The sequence below is a fragment of the Euprymna scolopes genome, chromosome 36 (assembly GCF_053919585.1).
Source record: "Euprymna scolopes isolate OS-2025 chromosome 36, ASM5391958v1, whole genome shotgun sequence".
Lineage (NCBI taxonomy): Eukaryota > Metazoa > Mollusca > Cephalopoda > Sepiida > Sepiolidae > Euprymna > Euprymna scolopes.
Window position 1 is genome coordinate 19,064,973 of NC_136517.1, and position 20,217 is coordinate 19,085,189.

Below are 20,217 nucleotides of genomic sequence, written 5' to 3' on the forward strand. Positions count from 1 at the left end.
ATATTGGAAGTAAGCACTTGATTAAATAAAGTAAACGAACAAAATATACATTTTTATATATTTATAACTATTTATTTAACAGAAAAATGAAACAATTTTTTAGAAAGTGTATTATTGTCTTAACAGAAAAACGAACCAAATAAAATCTGAACCACGTAACAAAAATATAAATTTATACAAAATAAAACAAGTTTGAAAATTAAACATTTCTTAAAAAGTGCATTGTTGTCTTATGCTTTTAATAATTCGTGGAAATGAGTGTTCTTTCTCACACCGTCTCCACAACTCTTCCATTAGATGGGAATGGAACAAATTTTCATATTTTTTTATATTAATTATATAATATATTTTATATTAATTATATAATGTATTTTATATTAATTACATATTTTTTTATTTTAATTCGTAATATTTGTGATTTGACGGTGTAAAATATTGATGTGACCCTTCTACAGTTGTCGAACTTTGCTGGGACTTAACTGCAAGACTGCCAAAAAGTGTGTGTGTGTGTGTGTGTGTGTGTGTGTGTGTGTGAGTGAGTGAGTGAGTGAGTGAGTGACTGTTAGAATGTAATGGTGGAAGGTAATGTAAGTTGTTCGGATTAGGGTTAGGGTTATGCCAGCTGATGAGGGAAATATGATTGTTTTAAACTCCAGTTTAAATTTCCAGTAGATTTTAGGATTGGGCGATTTTTTTTTTTTTTTTTTTTTTTTTTTTCTTTTGAAAAAGGTTTGCTTTTTTTTTTTTTACACTGGCATCACCACATTATCAAGGCCAAGAGGCCACTCGAGGATAAGGGTTAAAGAGTGTACAGTAGAAATTGGAAAATATAGTAATCATTAGTAATGAAAATTCGGTAAATTTGTTAACATATATGGAACGGCTCATCAAGAACTTGTTTACGTTAGACTTGAAGACAACCATATTGTAGTCAGCCGGAAAGCAGGAAAACGGAAGACAATTCCACAGGTGTGCAATTCTAAGAAAGAAACTTTGTTCATGGAATCTAGGTTTAGGCACAGATAAAGAGTGGGGGAAATTATTGATAGTGTTTTCAGCTAGACGAGTGTTTCTTGTGAAAGTTTGGTGAGGGGGGACCATAGACTGAAGCTCAGTCAAACACTTTCCATGAAAATAACGATACATCAGAGACAAACTCGCAACATCTCTTCTGTGAGATAGAGGTTGCAGGGAAGAGAAAAGGACATCTCCTACGAGGCTACAAAGTCTATTTTGAACTCTATCAAGGCAGGATAAGTCCTTTCTAGCAGCTCCTACCCAGATGTGGCAACAGTATTCCATCCTTGGACATACCTGGCTCTTTTACTCTGATGTAAAGTGATTTATAGTGTTGTTGGTGTATGGTGTTGTTGATTCAAATGTATGTTCAAGGTTAAAAAGTTTGATGTAATATGTGGATTAATAGTTGGGAAAATATTCCTTCAGTGTCTCTTATAACCAAAGTTTGCAGTATGAGTAACGCTAAAAATGTAGAACCATGCCATCCTTCTCAACAATCACCGGCCCTGGTGCTGATTTTTTTCTCCTTCATCTGCTATTCTTTTTCTTGTTCTGATCTGTGTTGACTTGGCAATTGCTGAAGAAGCAATCACTGGCTTACAAGTATAAAAATAAAATAGAATACAAACTCGCAAAAGAAAACACAACTCCAATACATCACGTTTAAACCAGTTGTGCTTTGAGTGGTCTCCAAATGTTGTCTGTTAATAGTTATCTGTTGAGGCATCTTTGTCGATACGTTCATCTCTTCATCTGCTAAAGCTTTGCCCGATCTGGACTCTAATCTCTCTTATCTTTTTTTTTTTAGGGGACCTCCAGAGCTGTAAGCCACCATAAACTGTTTATAAAACTAATTCTGACTCTTAAATTTATTAACTCAAAATCAGAAATGCTATGTGTGGTCTTTTACCTTAATCACTACCATACCTGATTAATAGAAGCTGACTACTCCTGCGTGTGCCCTATCAGCATCTCCTACTGACTATTCAGAAACTGACCACTGGCTGAAGCGTGTAAAAAATCTTGGCGGTTTCTCATCTTTTTATTCATCTTCTTTTCTAAAATTTTGTTCTGCTAATGAATTATTTTCTTCCATTGGCTTGGAGGGGTGGGGTGGGGTCGTCCATAATGCCATAAACCAACCAAAGCTAGTTGTGATTATGGAGGGATAGAACAGTGTTTGCACAGACTTGAAAAGTCCTGGAATTTTTGCCTTAAAAAGGCCTTATTTCTATTATTACCTTGAAAAATCCTTGAAAATATGGAAAAATTTCTTGAACATGTCTTGAAAGGCTTTGAAAATTGTATTCTTTACGTCCAGTAAAAATTTGTGCCAAAATATTATATAAATATAAATATATAAATAAAATAGAAATAAATTCTATTAAATTATTTTTTAAGTATTAATAAAAAATACAATAAAAATATTTTTTAAATATTGAAAATAAAATCGAAATAGATTGTTTTGAAATTGCATAGTCGTATTGTGGATACAAGCCCACCCCCTCAAAAAAAAAAAAATTGTGATAACCTAAAATGAGGCCAGCTGGGCTGAAAAAAACAGACAAGATGGCAGCCATCTTGGTTGAAAATTAAAGGCCGTAAAGAGAGTTAATATTTGAGATGAAATAGAAAGATTTTTTAAACTATTTAAAAACACTAAAAAATGATGCAGGTAGGTTGCAAAGTAATTGTTATTGGCTATGGTAACATTTATTTGTTGTATATTTGATTTTTTTTTTTTTTACTACTTTTTTGAATTGCTGTGGATTGTAAAACAAATCCTAAATTTTCTTTTGGAAACTTGAATTTTGTCTGGAGAAGACCTTGAAAAGTGATATTGAAAATCAGTACAAACCCTGACAATCTTCGTTCTAGAAAAATATCATCTTGTTTTGCAAATACAGTCTTTTTATTGATGTGCTTTATAGATGTGATTTTGTGCTTAAGCTAATTTTGGACTTATTTCTCAATAATTTTTCCTTGTTTTTCTTCACAGGCTGTTGACATGCCCATTGTGTTAGAGTTACTCTCCTTGTCAACGTGAACATGGGGGCCCGAGAGCAAGCAACTAGCAGGAGACAGAAAAAAGTCCGGAGAGCCAATGAACCAAGAGAACCTGCTACATCTCCTTCCAAGAAGAAACCCGACAGTCGTGCCGTCAGTCCCAGGAAAAAGCCAGAGCTGAAATCGAATGGGGAGCTCAAAGGCAAAAAAGAGGAAGAAAGTGTTACGGTAAATGCTAATAGCAGACTTAAGAAGACCCCGCCAATATCATCACGCAAACGGAAAATCTCTCCTTGTGATGAGGAAGAAATAAAACCTAAGTCTTCAAAACGGATAAAATCCTCTGAAGGTACTGAAAAAACTAAAGATGTAACTAAACCTGCTAAAGTAGGCCGGCTCGCAAAAGGCTGTGCAAAAGAATCTCCGCCGACTAAAATAAAGCAGAATGATAATAACAACTGTAAAAACATTAAGGCAATTAATAAGATCGATAATAAAAATATCAAAGAACCAAAAGTTGTCTTGTGTAATAACGTGTCGATATCATTGGAACAATCTTTGGTAAAAGATGCCGGTGGGAAGAAATCCCTGCGGGGAATAAAACAAGTGAAGGGTATTGGAAGCACTAGGAAAGATACGCCATCAGTTCCGGTCACTCGAAGAGCCAACAGCACCATTGCTGCCAAGAACGTTAAGGTGACCAAAGCTCCAAAGCGTAACACCGTTAAAGAAAAAAAAGACAGCAAAGACACAAAGAACTTAAAAGAGAATAAAAATTTCAAAGAAAACAAGGAACCGAATTGCAGCCAGGAGACGAACGAATCTGAACGTATAGTGGCGCCTCAGATAAACGGTACAAGTACAACCGACAGCAAAAATAATCAAATGACTAAGCCTATCAATGCAAGGAAAGCACGAGTACCGAAAGACCTGGCTAGGAAGAAAGGAAAAGATGTGCTAGAGAATAACAATAATAATAATAGTAGCAATTGTAATGCAGAGGATGGAGAATCTAAGGCTGACGTAGTCGATGCGGGTCTTTCAAGCAAAGAAGAAGACAATGAAAATGATAAAATAGGAACTGTTGTGAAAAAGAAACCCGAAAGCCCAAGAAAGGGTTCAAAGGGCGTCTCAGAAAAAAATGAAGAGAAGAAAATGGGTAGCAGTCCTAAGGCTTCAGCTGCGGGTAAGGCTGTAGTGGCTACGAATAAATGTGTTGGTAACAAGGCAACTAGCCCTTTGAAAAAAGAACCTAAGCCTGATAAAGGAATGAAAGAGGTCAAAAGCAAAGAGTCTGTCGCAAATAGTAATAATGGCAATGACGATGATTGTGTTGGCGGTTCTGTTGTTCTGAAAAGTAAAGGCAAAAAAGTCTGTCAGCTGGGCAAGTCGGCAGAGAAACAAGACGATACGGCAAATGAAACAAAGAAAGAGTGCGCCCAAGTCGGTAAACCATCTGCGTCAGAACTTGAACAACCGAATGACATGGTTAAAGTCATTGAGAACATCAAAGCTGGAGTGATGGAGTCGATTGCCAAGGAAGAAGAGGAGAAAAAAAATATTGCCAAGGACAGTGGCCAGGCAAAGGCAGGTGCACAATGTATGGGTTGCAAGCGGAACTTTTGCAACAAACAATCGTTAAACCGACATATGAAGAAGTGCCCGGCCATTGTCGCTGGCGCTACAGATGAGGCAGCATCCAAAAAAGGTGCTGCTGATTCCAGCCAGTCAAAACATGTCAAAGACAGTAAGCTTTTAGCTGTGAAAACAGAAAAAAAATCTTCCCTGTCTGACCAGTCTGATTTGCCTGCGGTGGAAAATTTGGGTAAGGTTGTTGAACTGGTTCGAGCTTCCGGAACAGGATCAGCTGCTTCAGCTGTTGCTGCTGCTGCAGCTGCTGCTGCTGCTGCCGCGGCTGCTGCTATTCCCATGCCCACCCCTCCTTCCACGCCAGCCCCAACCCTTCCAGACGTGAAAGGTACCACCGAGGTGATTTCAGAGAAAGAAGTTGCTGATGAAAAGAACGAATCGGCCCCGGATGATTTTGAAAATATTTCAGACAAGAACGGTTTAACACATCCATCGTGTCCATCAGAGGAAGACAGCACAGTTAAAGACAATCCTGATGTTAGCCACTGGGAAGATTCCTACAAAGAACTTGGTAAGACAGATATCAAGAAAGAAAGCCAAGAATTAACGGAAGCTGAACCAGAAGAATCCAAGACTCCTGTGGATGTGAATGCAGCAGCTGCTGCCGTTGTAGCTGCTCTTGTTGCCAAAATAGGACTAGAGATCTGCCTCGATACGGCCTCAAAACCGAAAGCCCACCTTTGTCAACAGTGTGATTTTCAGGCTGTAAAACACTCTTTGCTAGCACGCCATGTGGAAACGCATGGCATCTTTATGTGCCTAAAGTGCAGCTTCATTGGCGAAAATAAGGAGAATTGCACTGTTCACATGCGCCAATCTCATAGAAGCAGACGTAGCGAGAAATTATGTCGACAGTGCCATAAGTACATCGACACGAACGTCATCTCAATGGAAAAGCACAAAAAAGAATGCAGGGTGCGTAGCCTCAGCTGCAAGGAATGCAACAAAATGTTCCGATATGAGTCCTCCCTGAAGGTGCACATGGCGACGCACTTTCCCGACCTGCCAAAACGGTTCCATTGCCCCGACTGCGGATATCAGTCGAACTACAAGGCTAATCTGCAGAAGCACATGAAGAGTATCCACGAGTGTCGTGAGAAGAATGTGAAGTGTTTCGTCTGTGAGAAGATGTTCTTCTCGGAGGACAGCATGAAGCGGCATCTAAAGGTCCATTCCGATGACAGGCCATACGGGTGTGACCTGTGCGGAAAGACATTTAAGACTTCGCCGGCCCTTAAGAGCCACAGGGACGTGCATGAGCCATCACGACCTTTCCTTTGTGAGGTGGAAGGCTGTGTAAAGGATTTCCGAACGGCACGCCTTCTCAAAAACCATCGTGAAGAGTTCCATCAGCTCTCTCCCAAGAAGTATCACTGCTCGAAAGAGGGATGCCGTTTTTCTTTCTTCAAACGGAGCCATCTGCGGCGACATGAGATTACGCACACAGGTAAAAAAAATCGTTCCCTTTTTTTCATATATATATATATCTATATATCTATAAAAGTGAAAGTGTCCATCTGTGTGTGTGTCTGTCTGTGTACATTTCCCTATGCAATAACTCTGTCAATTTTCAGTCTACAGACTCAAAATACAGGGTATTGAGATTTGGGAAAATCTTCATAATCAGTTTTCGGATAGAAATGTGGCTGTTAAGGGGGTCAGACAATTAGTCTTTAATTGCTATTTTTAAAACTAAATTTTTTAGTTCATTTGAAATTTTGTAAGAAATATATGTTTGTGAAATTATAAAAATATTTTAAATAATAAAGTTTTTTATTTAAATTTCTATAATAAATATATGTTTATGAATGTATAAAAATAAAATAACTGAAATCCAAATGACAAATTAAATTATTGAAATCAAAAAAAAAAAATTTCAAACATCATAAAAAAACATCCAGTCCATAATAGTCCCAAAATAGTTTTAAAAGATTTTTGAAATAATTAAAAAAAAAAAAAATTTTTAAAAAGGAGCGCAAAAAGTGTTTTCAATAATTGTAAAAAAAAAAATATAACTAATTTCATGAATTTTTAATTTAATAATTCTTAATTCAAATAATGTCAAAACCTTTCAAATATTAGCCCCAATATGCTAAAAATGTAATAAAAAAAAAAGTTAAACATGATGTGAGTAAAGATGCTATACAATCACAATGCAGAATACATATAGCAATATAATGGCAATGTTAGTAGACATACATAGGTTGGCTAGTGGGTATATTAGCTAGTACGCATTAGCAATAAGGATGTTCTGTAGATGAATTGTCAATAAAATCCAGTATCATGACAGCATGTCTTTGTAATTTATAGTTGGATATGAAAAAGCTTCTCAAGGAGTCTTGGAGGAAATACCAAGGATGAAATCTAATATATAAAAGGTTATATATCTGTCTGTCTGTCTGTCTCCGTATTTTCAAACTGTATCTCTTCCAAAATTAAAAATCACAGAGCAGTGCAAGGAGCCTCAAATGATTGGATTTTTTGCGGACCATTCTTTTATGGGTCTTAAGCCGGTTAAAATAGTTTTTAAGGGGTCAAAAATGGGTCAAAATTGAAAAAAATCATACATTTATCTTAGTTTATTTTTAATTTTTAATTTTTAATCAGTTCATATACGTGTCACGTTGGTATAGTGGTAACGTCACCAGCTTTGAATGCTAGTTTCGATTTCAGTTTTGATTCTAGCTGATGGCACCCAAATGTTTTTTTTTTTTTTACTTTTGAAATCACGCCTCTATAAATAGTATATACGAAATTTGGACAAATTAAAATATCACATTTAAGTGTATTTTATAACCGGCAAGCCTCCCCCCCCCCGGCTAGTATGTGATAAATATGATTAAAGGAGAACTGTAATATAGTAAGAAATGTGCTTACCATAATTGACTCTCTCTCTCTCTCTCTCTCTCTCTCTCTCTCTCTCTCTCTCTCTCTCTATGTTTTGGTTCAGTATATCAAGGGCGTCTTTTACATCCACGTGGCAATATGCCTTGTTTGAGGTGGAAAAAAAAGTATGAGGGCCATACATTCCTGATGATCTTCCTTGGTGCATATAGTAAATGTATTGTTGGATATATGAGGATCGAAAAAAAAAAATGAAAAAGTAATAATAATAATAATTGTGTAATTTTTTTTTTTTTTATGTATTGCTATTCATATTAAAAACCCCTTTTTCTATTTATTTAAAAAGAAAATACAACTTTGTTATATATGGCTCGTGGAATTGCATTCATCTACAAAAAGATCTAGCTAATTTGCATATTATTTTAAACATTCATTTTAGTTAATTCTCTATTAGTTTTTTTCAGTTTTCTTATGGGATGATCATCTTTAACTATTACGTGTATATTATATTCATGCAGATATTCTACATGATTTATATCTGCGTCATATTTGCGTAAAAAGCTTATAGTAAACACAAATCCCTTTCTATATATATTTATGTATGCATATGTATTTGTTTAAAAAATTTTGCCTATCAAACTCCTCTGTCAGTTTTTGATCTACAGACATGAAATTTAGGGTATGCAAAACTTTATATTTGTGTTTTAACCGGGAGAAAATCGGTGCAAAAGTGTGAAAATTGAAGAAATGGAATTTGCCAGGTGGAGATTAGCTTATTGCATTACGATTATTCATGCGTAACATAATAGCTATTATTTCATGTTTTAATTTTTAGCATTGCAGTAAACATGTTTTTATAGGTCAAGCATTAACTTCAAAGGAAAAAGTAAATCGTAAACTAAACGTTTTGGTTTTGATTCTTGGTGGTGGCGCTTGAGTCATTTTTTTTTTTAAACTTTTAAAATCATTACTATATATTGGATTTAATATAATGCAATAATAAATACAAAATCTGCATTAATCAAAATATCATATTTAAAAGTATCTTACAACCGGGCAATGCCGAGCAGGCTGCTAGTATAAAATAATTATTTTAAAGGTATGTACTACAGCTCTAAAAAGTATCTCGCTCCAAATGCAATTCTCTACCATATGGAGTACTGTTGCCACATTTGGGCAGGAGCTGCTAGAAAGGACTTATCCTGCCTTGATAGAGTTCAAAATAGACTTTGTAGCCTCATAGGGGATGTCCTTTTCTCTTCCCTGCAACCTCTATCTCACAGAAGAGATGTTGCGAGTTTGTCTCTGCTTTATGATTATTTTCATGGCAAGTGCTCGGCTGAGCTCCAATCTATGTTCCTCCCTCACCAAACTTTCACAAGAAAAACCTGTCTAGCAGAAAACACTATCAATAATTTCCCCCACTCTTTATCTGTGCCTAAACCTAGATTCCATGAGCAAAGTTTCTTTCTTAGAACTGCACGCCTATGGAATTGTCTTCCGTTTTCCTGCTTTCCAGCTGACTACAATATGGTTGTCTTCAAGTCTAACGTAAACACGTTTTTGATGAGCCATTTCATATAAGTTAACAAATTTACCGAATTTCCATTACTAACGATTACTATATTGTCCAATTTCTACTGTACACTCTTTAACCGTTATCCTTGAGTGGCCTCTTGGCCTTGATAAGTGGTGATGCCTATGTAAAAAAAAAATATATATACAAGAGTCAAATACGTCTCAAGATGAAGTACTCTTAACACATCTCGTGAAGTGCTGCTCAGAGCATCCTTTCCTGCCTTGACAGGTTACAAACCATCTTCAAAATCTAATGAATGGAAGTCTTTTTGCCTCCCTACTTCCTCTTTCTTAGAGAAGAGATATTGCAAGGCCATCTCTACTCTATTATTATTTTAATGGCAGGTGCTCGACTGGGTTTCAATCTAGGGTCCTCCTCTTGTGAAACATTTGCGACAAATACTCGCCTAGCTGCAACAACTGTCAATAATTTCCTTTTTATCATTTACTTTCTATCAGTGCTTAAAACTAAACAAAAATTCTATGAGCCAAGTTTTTTTCCTAGAACTGTTCGTCTGTGGACCACAATACCGCTAGACTGCTTTCAAGCTGACTACAACATGCTGTTGTCTCAGTGTTTGCCTGGCACTCATTAACGCTTATTCTCGAGTGGCCATTGGTTCTTGATAAGTGGTGACCCCCCCCCTCCTTCCAGCAAAAAGAAAAAAGATTTTAAATGATTTATTTTTAAATTTTCTGTCAACATCGATAACCTGTTGACTCTATCTCTGAGTTCAAAAATCCCTGAAAATCTAAATGGAACATATTTATTCAAGGAAATTGTTTCATTTGTTAAGTAAATAAATTTATAAAAAAAAATTAAAAAAAACGAGTGTTTGCCTTAAGATTTACAGAAAAGGCATCAATTTGCTTTTCAAAAAACAAACTGAGTGACATTTTTTTTTTTTTTCGAGACTAGTGTCATTGAAGGATAAAACCTACAGGGAATACGTTTCTTTAGAGATTTTAACATATTTACAAATTAAAAAAAAATAATTGTGTAATTTGTTTGCAAATTGTTTTATGTATCATTTTTACTTCAGGAAATTTAATTTGTCTATTAAATTTTTTTTAAATGTTGGATAAAAAGATTCTGTGTAGATAAATAATAATAATTATTTGCTGTAGTTATGCTTATAAAAGATGCAATATTTATGGTTATAAAAAAGCCAGTCATTATACTTATAAAAGAGGCAATCGTTATGTTTATAAAAACGGCAATGTTTATGTTTATACAAGGTGCACTTATTATGCTTATAAAAGAAGCATGTAATGAAAAGAGGACAGTAAGTTTCTGTCTAATAATCTTTATTATTCAATTAAGAATTCGACTACTTGTCGTTATTTATTTGTTTCCCCACGAAACAAAATGTGACGCAAGGTCATTTTTAATGTAGGCAAACACCAGCTTCCCTCAAAAGGGGCACTCTGGCAGTTTGCAAAAATAAAATTGCTTTTGTATAGAAGGGTTTTCCACCTCCATTGACTAAGGACAATTAATTTAAGTGCAGCATTTGCGCAGACGCCACACTTCAGCCACCAGTCCAGTATGAGTACCGGATCTCGACCGACAAGAATTCGACAACTTGTCTACTCGACACGTGGAAATACACAGCTTATATAGTCTTGGATTATCAAGGGAGATAATCCATAATCACAACATTCTCCCCCACCAAATTTCTCACACATAAGGGAGAAAGTCCCTTAAATGTCCAGGCTCCCTTAAGCTCGCAGTGACTGCCTCGGCAGTCCATGATTCAAGGTCGGAGTACTCAAACAGTTAGGCTCTTCAATACAAGCCTGTCTGTGGACCCTAAAATACCTTGCTCTGAAATGTTTCGTTCTCAGAGGAGCAAACCGTTCTGCGTCAGTATGAACACGTTTTTCCGGTGCTAGTCCTCCATCCAGGTGTTGGCCCATCCGAAGTGTCTGATGGAACCCCAACGAAGACAGTGTCATTAGATGTCGTGTCAGGAGCATTCGTAGTGATACACAATAGGAATCATATGGCGTAAAATGCGACAGGAGAGAAATTTTCCCAATTATCAATTGAACGTCCCTTATTTGATGCAGCCAATTGAACCGTCTTCTAAATAATGCCATTATGTTTTTCACGTTGGTCATTACTCTTACGGTTGTAGGGAGTTGTCTGGCTTATGGCTACTCCTCGTTCCTGAAGAAATTGTTGAAGCTGCTTTGACATGAAAGAAGCCCATTGGACGAAATGTATATAGGCAGGGACTCCAAAGACAGCAAATAATGAACAGTGGCATTGTATAATTGCAGTAGCTGATATGTCTGAACAAGGGAAGGCAAAAGGAAACCGCGAATATTCGTCGACAACAGTTAATTTCTATTGATTCCTTGTTTTGATTGGTAGCGGCTCTTTAAAATGAAGATTTAGTCTTTCGAATGGTTGTGTTGCTTTTATTAAAACGCCAGTTCTGGGTTTATAAAATTGAGGCTTTATTTCAGCATACGTTCGGCAGGAATTTGTAATTCTTTTTACCTCCTTCACCAAGAAAAACGATTTTTCATGCCTCACAGCATCTCTCTGCCAGGTCGGTAGCTGATGTCAAATGAGAAACATGATAGTTCAATTCTATTTTCTCATTTTTTATTTTGCTTGTAGTCTTAGAGTTAAACATAAAAGCAACTGATTTTTGGTCAGTAATAAGTTTAAAGTGGCGTCCAGTCAAACAGCGCCACCTTTTTCTTAATGTCTGTACCTTAATAAACAAAGTCTCTGACAGCATAGATACAGCACTCTCCCTCAACACTAGCGCACAAATGCATGTATTTGGTGACTTCAATGTCCACCACAGCAACTAGCTTGGATTTTCTACTTACAATAGACGCAGCTGGTACCACAACACATAGCTTCTCTATATCTCATTCCCTATCACCGATGGTTACGTTTCCAACCCGTTTCCCAGACCAGCAAGAACAACACGCATCACTTCTAGATCTGTTTCTGGCAACAGTTCCTGATGATTGTGTAACGAATGCCTACATCCCACTTGGGAATGCTGATCATGCAGTGATAATGGTTGAAATTGCTCTAAACTCTAGAGCCAAAACTGAAGAGCCATTGCTCAAAACGACAAGATATTATAAAAAGGCTGACTAGTAAGCCATCAGAGACGCCCCATGGTGAAATATTTTTTCACTTCCTGCTGAACAGTGCGCAAATGAGACCACTGAATGGTTCAAAATGGCAATTGAAGCACATGTTTACACACGGAAATATTATAGCAAACCCCACTCTCCCTAATGGTTTACTTCTACTTGTGCAGCTTCCATTGCACAAAGGCAACATGTGTACAGCAGATTTAACCGACATAAGTCCAGTTCAAACAGACAGAAGTATATAGAAGCCAGAAGTAACTGTAAGAAAGAAATAGCGACAGCTAAGAGAGAATTTACTGAAACCACCAAAAAATGCATCGGAGCACAGAAATTAGGAAACCGTGACTTCTGGAAAATTTACAACAGTGTAGTAAATAATGGGGAATCAACAATTCCTCATTAATCATGAGGTTGTTTGCTCAGCAACCGAGAAGGCTAACATGCTTACCCCTGTAGCTTATGTCCCTGATAGTACATCAAAGTGGCAATGTGCCTTGTTTGGGGTGAAAATGTAATAAAAAAAACAAAAAAACTAGACTGCTGTATAGCACATGCAAAGGTATAGGCTTCTCATAAGCTGTTCTAAGTGTAAGAGTCTTATTTTCAAGAAGACGTTGTTTGACTTGAGCATTATGAAAGCCGTTAATGAAGATGTCCAAAATGTGTTGCTCTTGGGCTTCTAATACCGTCATTGGGAAGAAGTTGCAATCTTTGCCCAGTGTCTGAAGGCTCTTAAGGAAATGGTCCAGTGTTTTGCCTGCATTTTGCCAATGAGTTGCAAGTAGGTGTCTAGAAAATATCTTATTTTGGGGTTTTATGTATGTAGCGTCCAGTACATCGATTGCTTCGTAGGTAACACAATCTGAGATAATTTTGTTAATTGTCTGAGACAGGTAGTTGGTTAGGAGCGCACGCTTATTGATGGGAAGTCCGGTCTTTCTGTATGTAGAACCTTGATAAAATTTGTAAAGGTCTCCTGCCAATGTTTCCAGCACTTGTCGGCTGAATCGCTTTCTGAATCTGTTGTAAATTGCTCCAGTTGCATAAATTGTTCCATTCTTTAATTGAATAAATTGTAATGAAAACAGGACGATAAGTTTCCGTCTAGTAATCTTTATTATTCAATTAAGAATTTAACTACTTGTCTACTCGACAAACGGAAATACACAGCTTATATAGTTTTGGATTATCAAGGGAGATAATCCATATTCACAACAAGGCAATTATTATGTTTATAAAAAATGCAATCATTATGTTTATAAAAATGCAATTGTTACATTTGTAAAAGGATAATCAGTATGTTTTTAAAAGCGCAATTGTTATGCTTATAAAAGGGGCGATCATAATGTTCAGAAAGGGACAATGGTTATGTTTATAAAAAATGCAATCATTATGTTTATAAAATCATCTATAAATATAAAAGCAAAAATGTATGTGTGTATGTGTGTTCGCTTTTTCTGTATGTCTACAAAAGGCTTTTTTCAGAGAAGCGGTCTGTCGCCTAACAACTTTTAAAAACTTTTTATATCACATGTAAATCGTAATATCTCAGAGTTAACAACGGAGCTCATCTGTCTATTTTATTTGCTCGACTTCGGGAAGATAAATATTCAACATTTGTCGCTTGCCGCATGTGGATTAGCCTTTTTCCTATAATAAAAGTGACACTAATTCTGGCGGTATTGCTTTGATCAATGTGGAAATATTTTCCATATATCAAAAAATTGCTATTCAATTTGGACAAGGGGAGCTGTTTCCCCCTACCCCCAACATCTTGGGAAAAAAAAAAAAGTGTTCCGCACTAAATGATACCCCACAGTCAAAAGTTGACCTCATTAAGTCATTAAAACGTGCACCTGCTAATTTAAGTAATTAAATAAATTCAAACGTGTTTCCGTTATCATCTCGCTGTGGCACAATGGTTAACATCGCACTCTTTTATTTTCACACTTTAATTTCCAACTTTGCCTCAAGGGTTCGGGTTCGATCCTCATACTTACCTACCAAAACATTTTTTTTATTTTAACCCCCCCCCCCCGGAGTTTTGATTTACCCAAAACCACACACACACCTCCAAACACCCGGGCAATGCCGAGTACCCCTCGCTAGTCTATATATATATAAAAGGCAAAATGTGTGTGACCATTTCGTGTATGTCTCGCAAAGGCTTTTCTCGCACACAGTCCCGGGGAGGTTACGATCGCTTAGAAGTGTTTATATAGGCCGTAGATAATAATATCTAGGATTTGGGAAAGCGCGTCGCGTCTAGATTTATTTACATCGACTTTTACAAAATTATTGCTATTTTGGCTTCTTGCGTGTTGATTGGGCTTTTTCGTATAAAAAGCGAAACTAATTCAAAGCTAAGGGAGCGTTCTCGGCATAGCGCCGGGAAACGTCCAGAAGCAATCAGCTTTGATCAATGTGGGGCCACCTCTCATATCAGACAATTGCTCATCAATCTGGACAATGGGGAGCTGGTTTCTCCCTCACAACATCTGTTGGGGAAAAAACTTGGGTAAACAAACCCAAGTTAACTGCGTGACTTCTATTTGACCTCAATAATTAGGTCAAATAGAAGCAGCAGAGTTAACTTTTATTGCTGCCACCTGTCAACAGTTAAATAAATAAATTCATATGTGTTTCCCTTGTATGTCTCCATGGCCCAGTGGTTAACGTCGTACGTCTTTTTTTCACACTCTAATTTCCAACTTTGCCTCAAGGGTTCGGGTTCGATCCTCATACTCACCTACCAAAACTTTTTTTTTTTATTTTAACCCCCCCCCCTCCCGGAGTTTTGATTTACCCAAAACCACACACACCTCCAAACACCCGGGCATCGCTGGGTACCCCCGCTAGTCTATATATATAAAAGGCAAAATGTGTGTTTGTATGTCTGTTTGTGTGTTTGTATGTCTCGCAAAAGCTTTCCACACGGGTCACGGATTTTTGCCAGATCGGTATCATTTTAAACTCCCAACCTTTGCCCAACAAATATCGAAAAATTGGCCAAAAACGTTAATTCCTTCACCCTAAAATGATCAGTTTTCTACAGGGGGGGGAGTCAGCAAAAACCGTCCTCTCATGACAATTCCACTTCTACACATGCGTCATATGACGTCGTAACCTGATTTCCTTTAAATATTTGAAAAAGCGACACAATTTCGTGGACGTCATCTTAGCTCAGTTGGTTAGAGCGTGGCCTCATTACCTAAAGGTTTTGGGTTCGAATCGTGGTGTGAGATGTCTTCTTTTTTTTTTTCGACTTTTTAAATTTTAATATTGAAGCAGGGTTATTTAAACCATTTTTCACATGTATTTTTTTTTAACATTCGTTTTTCTATTTCGCGTTTTCTTTATCGTTCGTTTGCCCTACGTTAGTTTTTTTACTTCGCTTATTCTTATGTTTTGATTAACACCCCCCACCCCGCCTGAGCACACACACCTCCAAACACTCGGGCAACGCCGGGTACTCCCCACTAGTTATTTATAAAAAGGAAATCATTATGTTCATAAAAAGGAAATCATGTTTATAAAAGCCAATCATTATGTTTATAGAAAGGCAACTATTATCTTTATAAAAAAGGGAACGCTTATGTTTATAAAAAGAAAATAATTATGTTTATAAATGAGCAATCATTATTTTCATAAAAGAGTAATCGTTATATTTATAAAGAGCAATCATTGTGTATATTAAAAGGCAATCATTATTTTTTATAAAAAAGAGAATCCTTATGTTTATAAAAGGGTAACTTATTTTTAAAAAAGGGCAATCGTTATGTTTATAAAAAGGGCAATTGTTTATAAAAAAGGGCAATCGTTATGTTCATAAAAAGGGCAATCATTATATTTATAAACGAGTAATCATTATGTTTAAAAAAAGGTAATTATGTTTAAACAAGGAGAATTAGTATATTTATGAATAGGGAAGATCATTATGTTTATAAAAGGGGCAATCAGGATAGTTATCAAATGTCAATCAGTATATTTATGAAAGGAGAAAATCATTACGTTTATAAAAGGACAATTTTTATCTTCATAAAAGGGCAATCAGTGTATATATAAAAGGGCAGTGGTTATGTTGGTTAAAGGGCAACCAATGTATTTATAAAAGGTCAATCGTTGTGTTCATAAAAGGGCAATCTTAATGTTCAGAAAAGAGTAACCGTTATGTTTATAAGATGGCAACTGTTATGTTTATAAAAATGTCAATCATTATGTTTTTAAAAAGGGCAATCGTTGTGTTCATAAAAGGGCAATCATTATGTTTATAAACAAAGCAATCATTATGCATATAAAAAGGGTAATCGTTAAAGATTGTAGTCAGAGCAGAATGTGAGAAAAAAATAATGTTTAAAATTCCAGAAAACAAGTAGTTTCTAAGATATGAAGAAATTATAGTTCAAAAAGTGGGAGATCACGTTTGTATATTTATTTAATGTAAAATGAGCACCCACTTTATGACCACCTTTTGTGGCTTATGCGCATAAGCCTGACGAATCCTACAGTGGATAAAACGCAGAATATTCAGTGTAGCTTAGTCGCCATATATATTTTATAAATTACTAACTAGCTCTACCTACGTATTGAGCACTTTTGAAGTAAATACTTAAAGTTTACGCATAAATCTATACTTTCGTATATTAAATTTATGAGTAAATGAAGTAGTTATATATATATATATATATATATATATATATATATATATATATATATATAATTATTTACTTTAATAATTATTAAATACCTACAGACACTAGTGTTTCATCCTTCAGGAATCATCAGTGCAGGGTGTCACAATTAACACTGGTTGATAGATTCAAACCCAGCAACAGAAGCCATCTCTGGCTTTATTAGCAAGGACCTAATCCTCCTGGCCACCGTTAACCGTGAGAAATACTGTTGAAATTTAAACATTTATTCTTTTAAATGTTTTTTAACGTCTGTCAAAGTTATTTAATCATTATATGATGATCTGTGCATAAAAGCTAAATTGACTGACTTTTATTTCAACTGAAAGTGCTCAACGAAAAGAAACACGTTTCTTAAAGGGGCTGATATAATTGTTTACTATAATAATTATTAAATACCTGCAGACATATCTGGTTTCATTAACAAGGACCTAATCCATTCGGCCACCGTTAACCCTGAGAAATTTAAACATTTATTTTAAATGTTTTTAACGTCTGTCAGAGTGATCTAATCATTATATGATGATCAGCACATATTATACAATTATAACTCCAAAAAAATACATTGTATAATGAAACACATGTGAGATATGACCATCTTGGTTATTGTGAATCATCCCGAAAGGATGAAACACTAGTGTCTGTAGGTATTTAATTATTATAGTAAAAAAATAATTATGACAGCCCTTTAAGAAACTCGTTTCTTATCGTTGAGCAATTTCAGTTGAATTAAGTCGGTCAATTTAGCTCTTATGCATAGATCATCGTATAACGATTAGATCACTGTGACTGCTGTTAAGAACATTTAAAATTAAAATGTAAAATTTAACGTTATTTCTTGTGGTTAATGGTAGCCGATTGGATACGATCTTTGCTAATCAAGCCAGAAATGGCTCCTGTTTCCGGGTTCGAATCTGTCGACTAGTGTCAATCGTGACACCCTGCACTGAAGATTCCCCGAAAGGATGAAACACTAATGTCTGTAGGTATTTAATTATTATAGTAAAAAAATTATTATATATATATATATATATATATATATATATAGGTTTTATTTTTTATTACCGTTTTATCTGTTTAGTTACACATGTTTCGGTTACCGAATTGTATTAGCGATCCAGTAAATTCGTCAGACTTTACAGAAATGGTTATTATGATTTGGAAAAATGATATTAGAAGAAGCATGAAGAAAGCAAAAAAAAAAAACGAAAAAAATGGAGAAAAAGGAAAAAAAAATGGAGAAAAAGAAAAAGGGGAGCAGAGATCGATAATAGTTAAGTTTTGAGGTTTATATATATATATATATATATATATATATATATATTCTGATTCCACAATAACTAAGATATCACAACATGTGTTTTATTATACAATGTGTATCTTTGAAGTTATAATCATTTGGACAAGCTTCAACTTCAAATTTTTTCCTTAATTACTGATTTTCTTTTCCTTGTAAATACATATCCCATACATGCATTCATAAAAAAATGAAAAATGTTTATACAATAACTGTTGCTTTTACAGCAGCATTGTCTCCAACAAAGCATTCATCCGATGATGACTCTTGGTTCAGGCATAGTTTTGGAGTTGAAGCATGATTACCACTAGCCCAGAGCACCCCAGCAGTGTCTCACGATACCATCAGACTTTGTTGGAATGTTGTCAATCTGTTGGATTGCCATATCCATGATGATGCCTTTGTCGAGAGATTCACTAATCCTATGAGATATAACCGTTAGCACATCTACTGTAGATTTAGCAGAATGGAAACCATATTGCATGTCACTAAGAAGGTTATATCTGCTGAGGTGGTTGACTACTTCTCTATTTAATATGGATTCCAGCAGCTTACCCATGACACGCAGGAGACTTACTGAATTCTTAAATACAGGGCCTACTGACGAGGTTTTCCAAGGTGCACATCTCCTTAAAGCAATGCTTAAACAGTTTTGTAAGTATGGGGGCAAGTTCTGTTTGGAGCTTTTTCAACACTATAATTGGAATGCCGTCAGGGCTAGTTGCTTTACTGGAATCAAGGTTCTTGATTAGCTTGGCGACCTCACAAACAGATATTTGTATGTTGCATAGCGTGTTGTCTGTTATAGGAGGAAATATGGGGAGTTGATGGCCTTCGTCGCATAGGGTGGAATTAGCTGCAAAGTTCTTGGCAAATAGTTTGGCCTTGTCTGATGCTGATGAGATGACCTCAGGTCCATTGATGATGGTTGAGATAGAATGCACACTTCTGTTCAGGATCCTGTTTGCTATTTGCCAAAACTGGCAGGAACCAAGCCGCTGCTCAGCTACTTTGGATTTAATGGACTGAGCATTTAGCTCGCTTGCATTTTTTATTACTCTTTTACAGTGGTTGCTGGCAGTCCTGAAAGCAGCTTTAGTCTCAGTACATCTATTATGTTGGTAGCAATGGAAAAAGTGATTTCTGTGCACGATGGCAGCAGTACATTCTGGGAAACAATAATCATCAGATTATAGTATATTATTTATATAGACCACTCTCTACTGGCCGTCGTGACAGAGGGGCACCGAAGAAAAATATAAAGACTCTCTGAAGAAGTCCCTCAGTGACTGCCACATTGACCGCCTCTAGTGGCCTGCTCTCCCTTCTGACCATGTTCTGTGGCGACATACTGTCCACCAGGTATTTCCAGTGCTCAATATCCAGAGAATAGTTTCTTCTCTTTGTAGCCCTTCTGCCAAAATATCTGATGGAGAGGGTATCACATACTTCTTTTTTTTGGGCGATTACATTTACATGTTTTCATCCATTCTTTTATTTTTGTTGTGGGGGTATCTACTTTGCCCATGATGAAAATAATTAGTATACCGGTGTGTTTCAAACAGAACTTCATGTCAACCCAGGCAACGCTGGGTACCCATGCTAGTATACATATATATATATATACATGTACGTATATATATATGTATATATATGTACATATATATATATATATATATATATATATATATATATATATATATATATAATGATATTTCTGCATTACCAATTTAATTACAATTTTCAGACAGTCTATCCTTAGAGTTGAGGAATGTTTTTATGTTATTAAAATGAATTAAATTGCGAATTATAAAATTAAATAAAATAGAAATATTTTACGTGAGTTGATTCTACGAGACTCTTCTCGGTTTTACTTCCGGGAGAAGTGCACATTTTTTGTGTGTCCAGCAAAGGCTTTTTTCAGGCGGTTCTCGGGGGAGGGGGGGGGTACTATTTCTTAGAACTGTTTATATACCCCCTAGATAATAATATCTAGGATTT

The 20,217-nt window shown here is 35.9% G+C and overlaps 1 protein-coding gene across 2 annotated transcripts in view; it reads left to right on the forward strand.

The window, feature by feature from the left end:
• LOC145260381 (uncharacterized) overlaps window positions 1-20,217 on the forward strand; it is a 223,965-nt gene that overhangs the window by 172,324 nt on the left and 31,424 nt on the right. For both annotated transcript variants that reach the window (XM_080118332.1, XM_080118331.1), the window contains exon 3: window positions 3,020-6,124. In XM_080118332.1, the coding sequence (XP_079974458.1) occupies window positions 3,070-6,124 (3,055 nt within the window). In that variant the 5' untranslated portion in view covers window positions 3,020-3,069. The remainder of the gene's footprint in view (window positions 1-3,019; window positions 6,125-20,217) is intronic.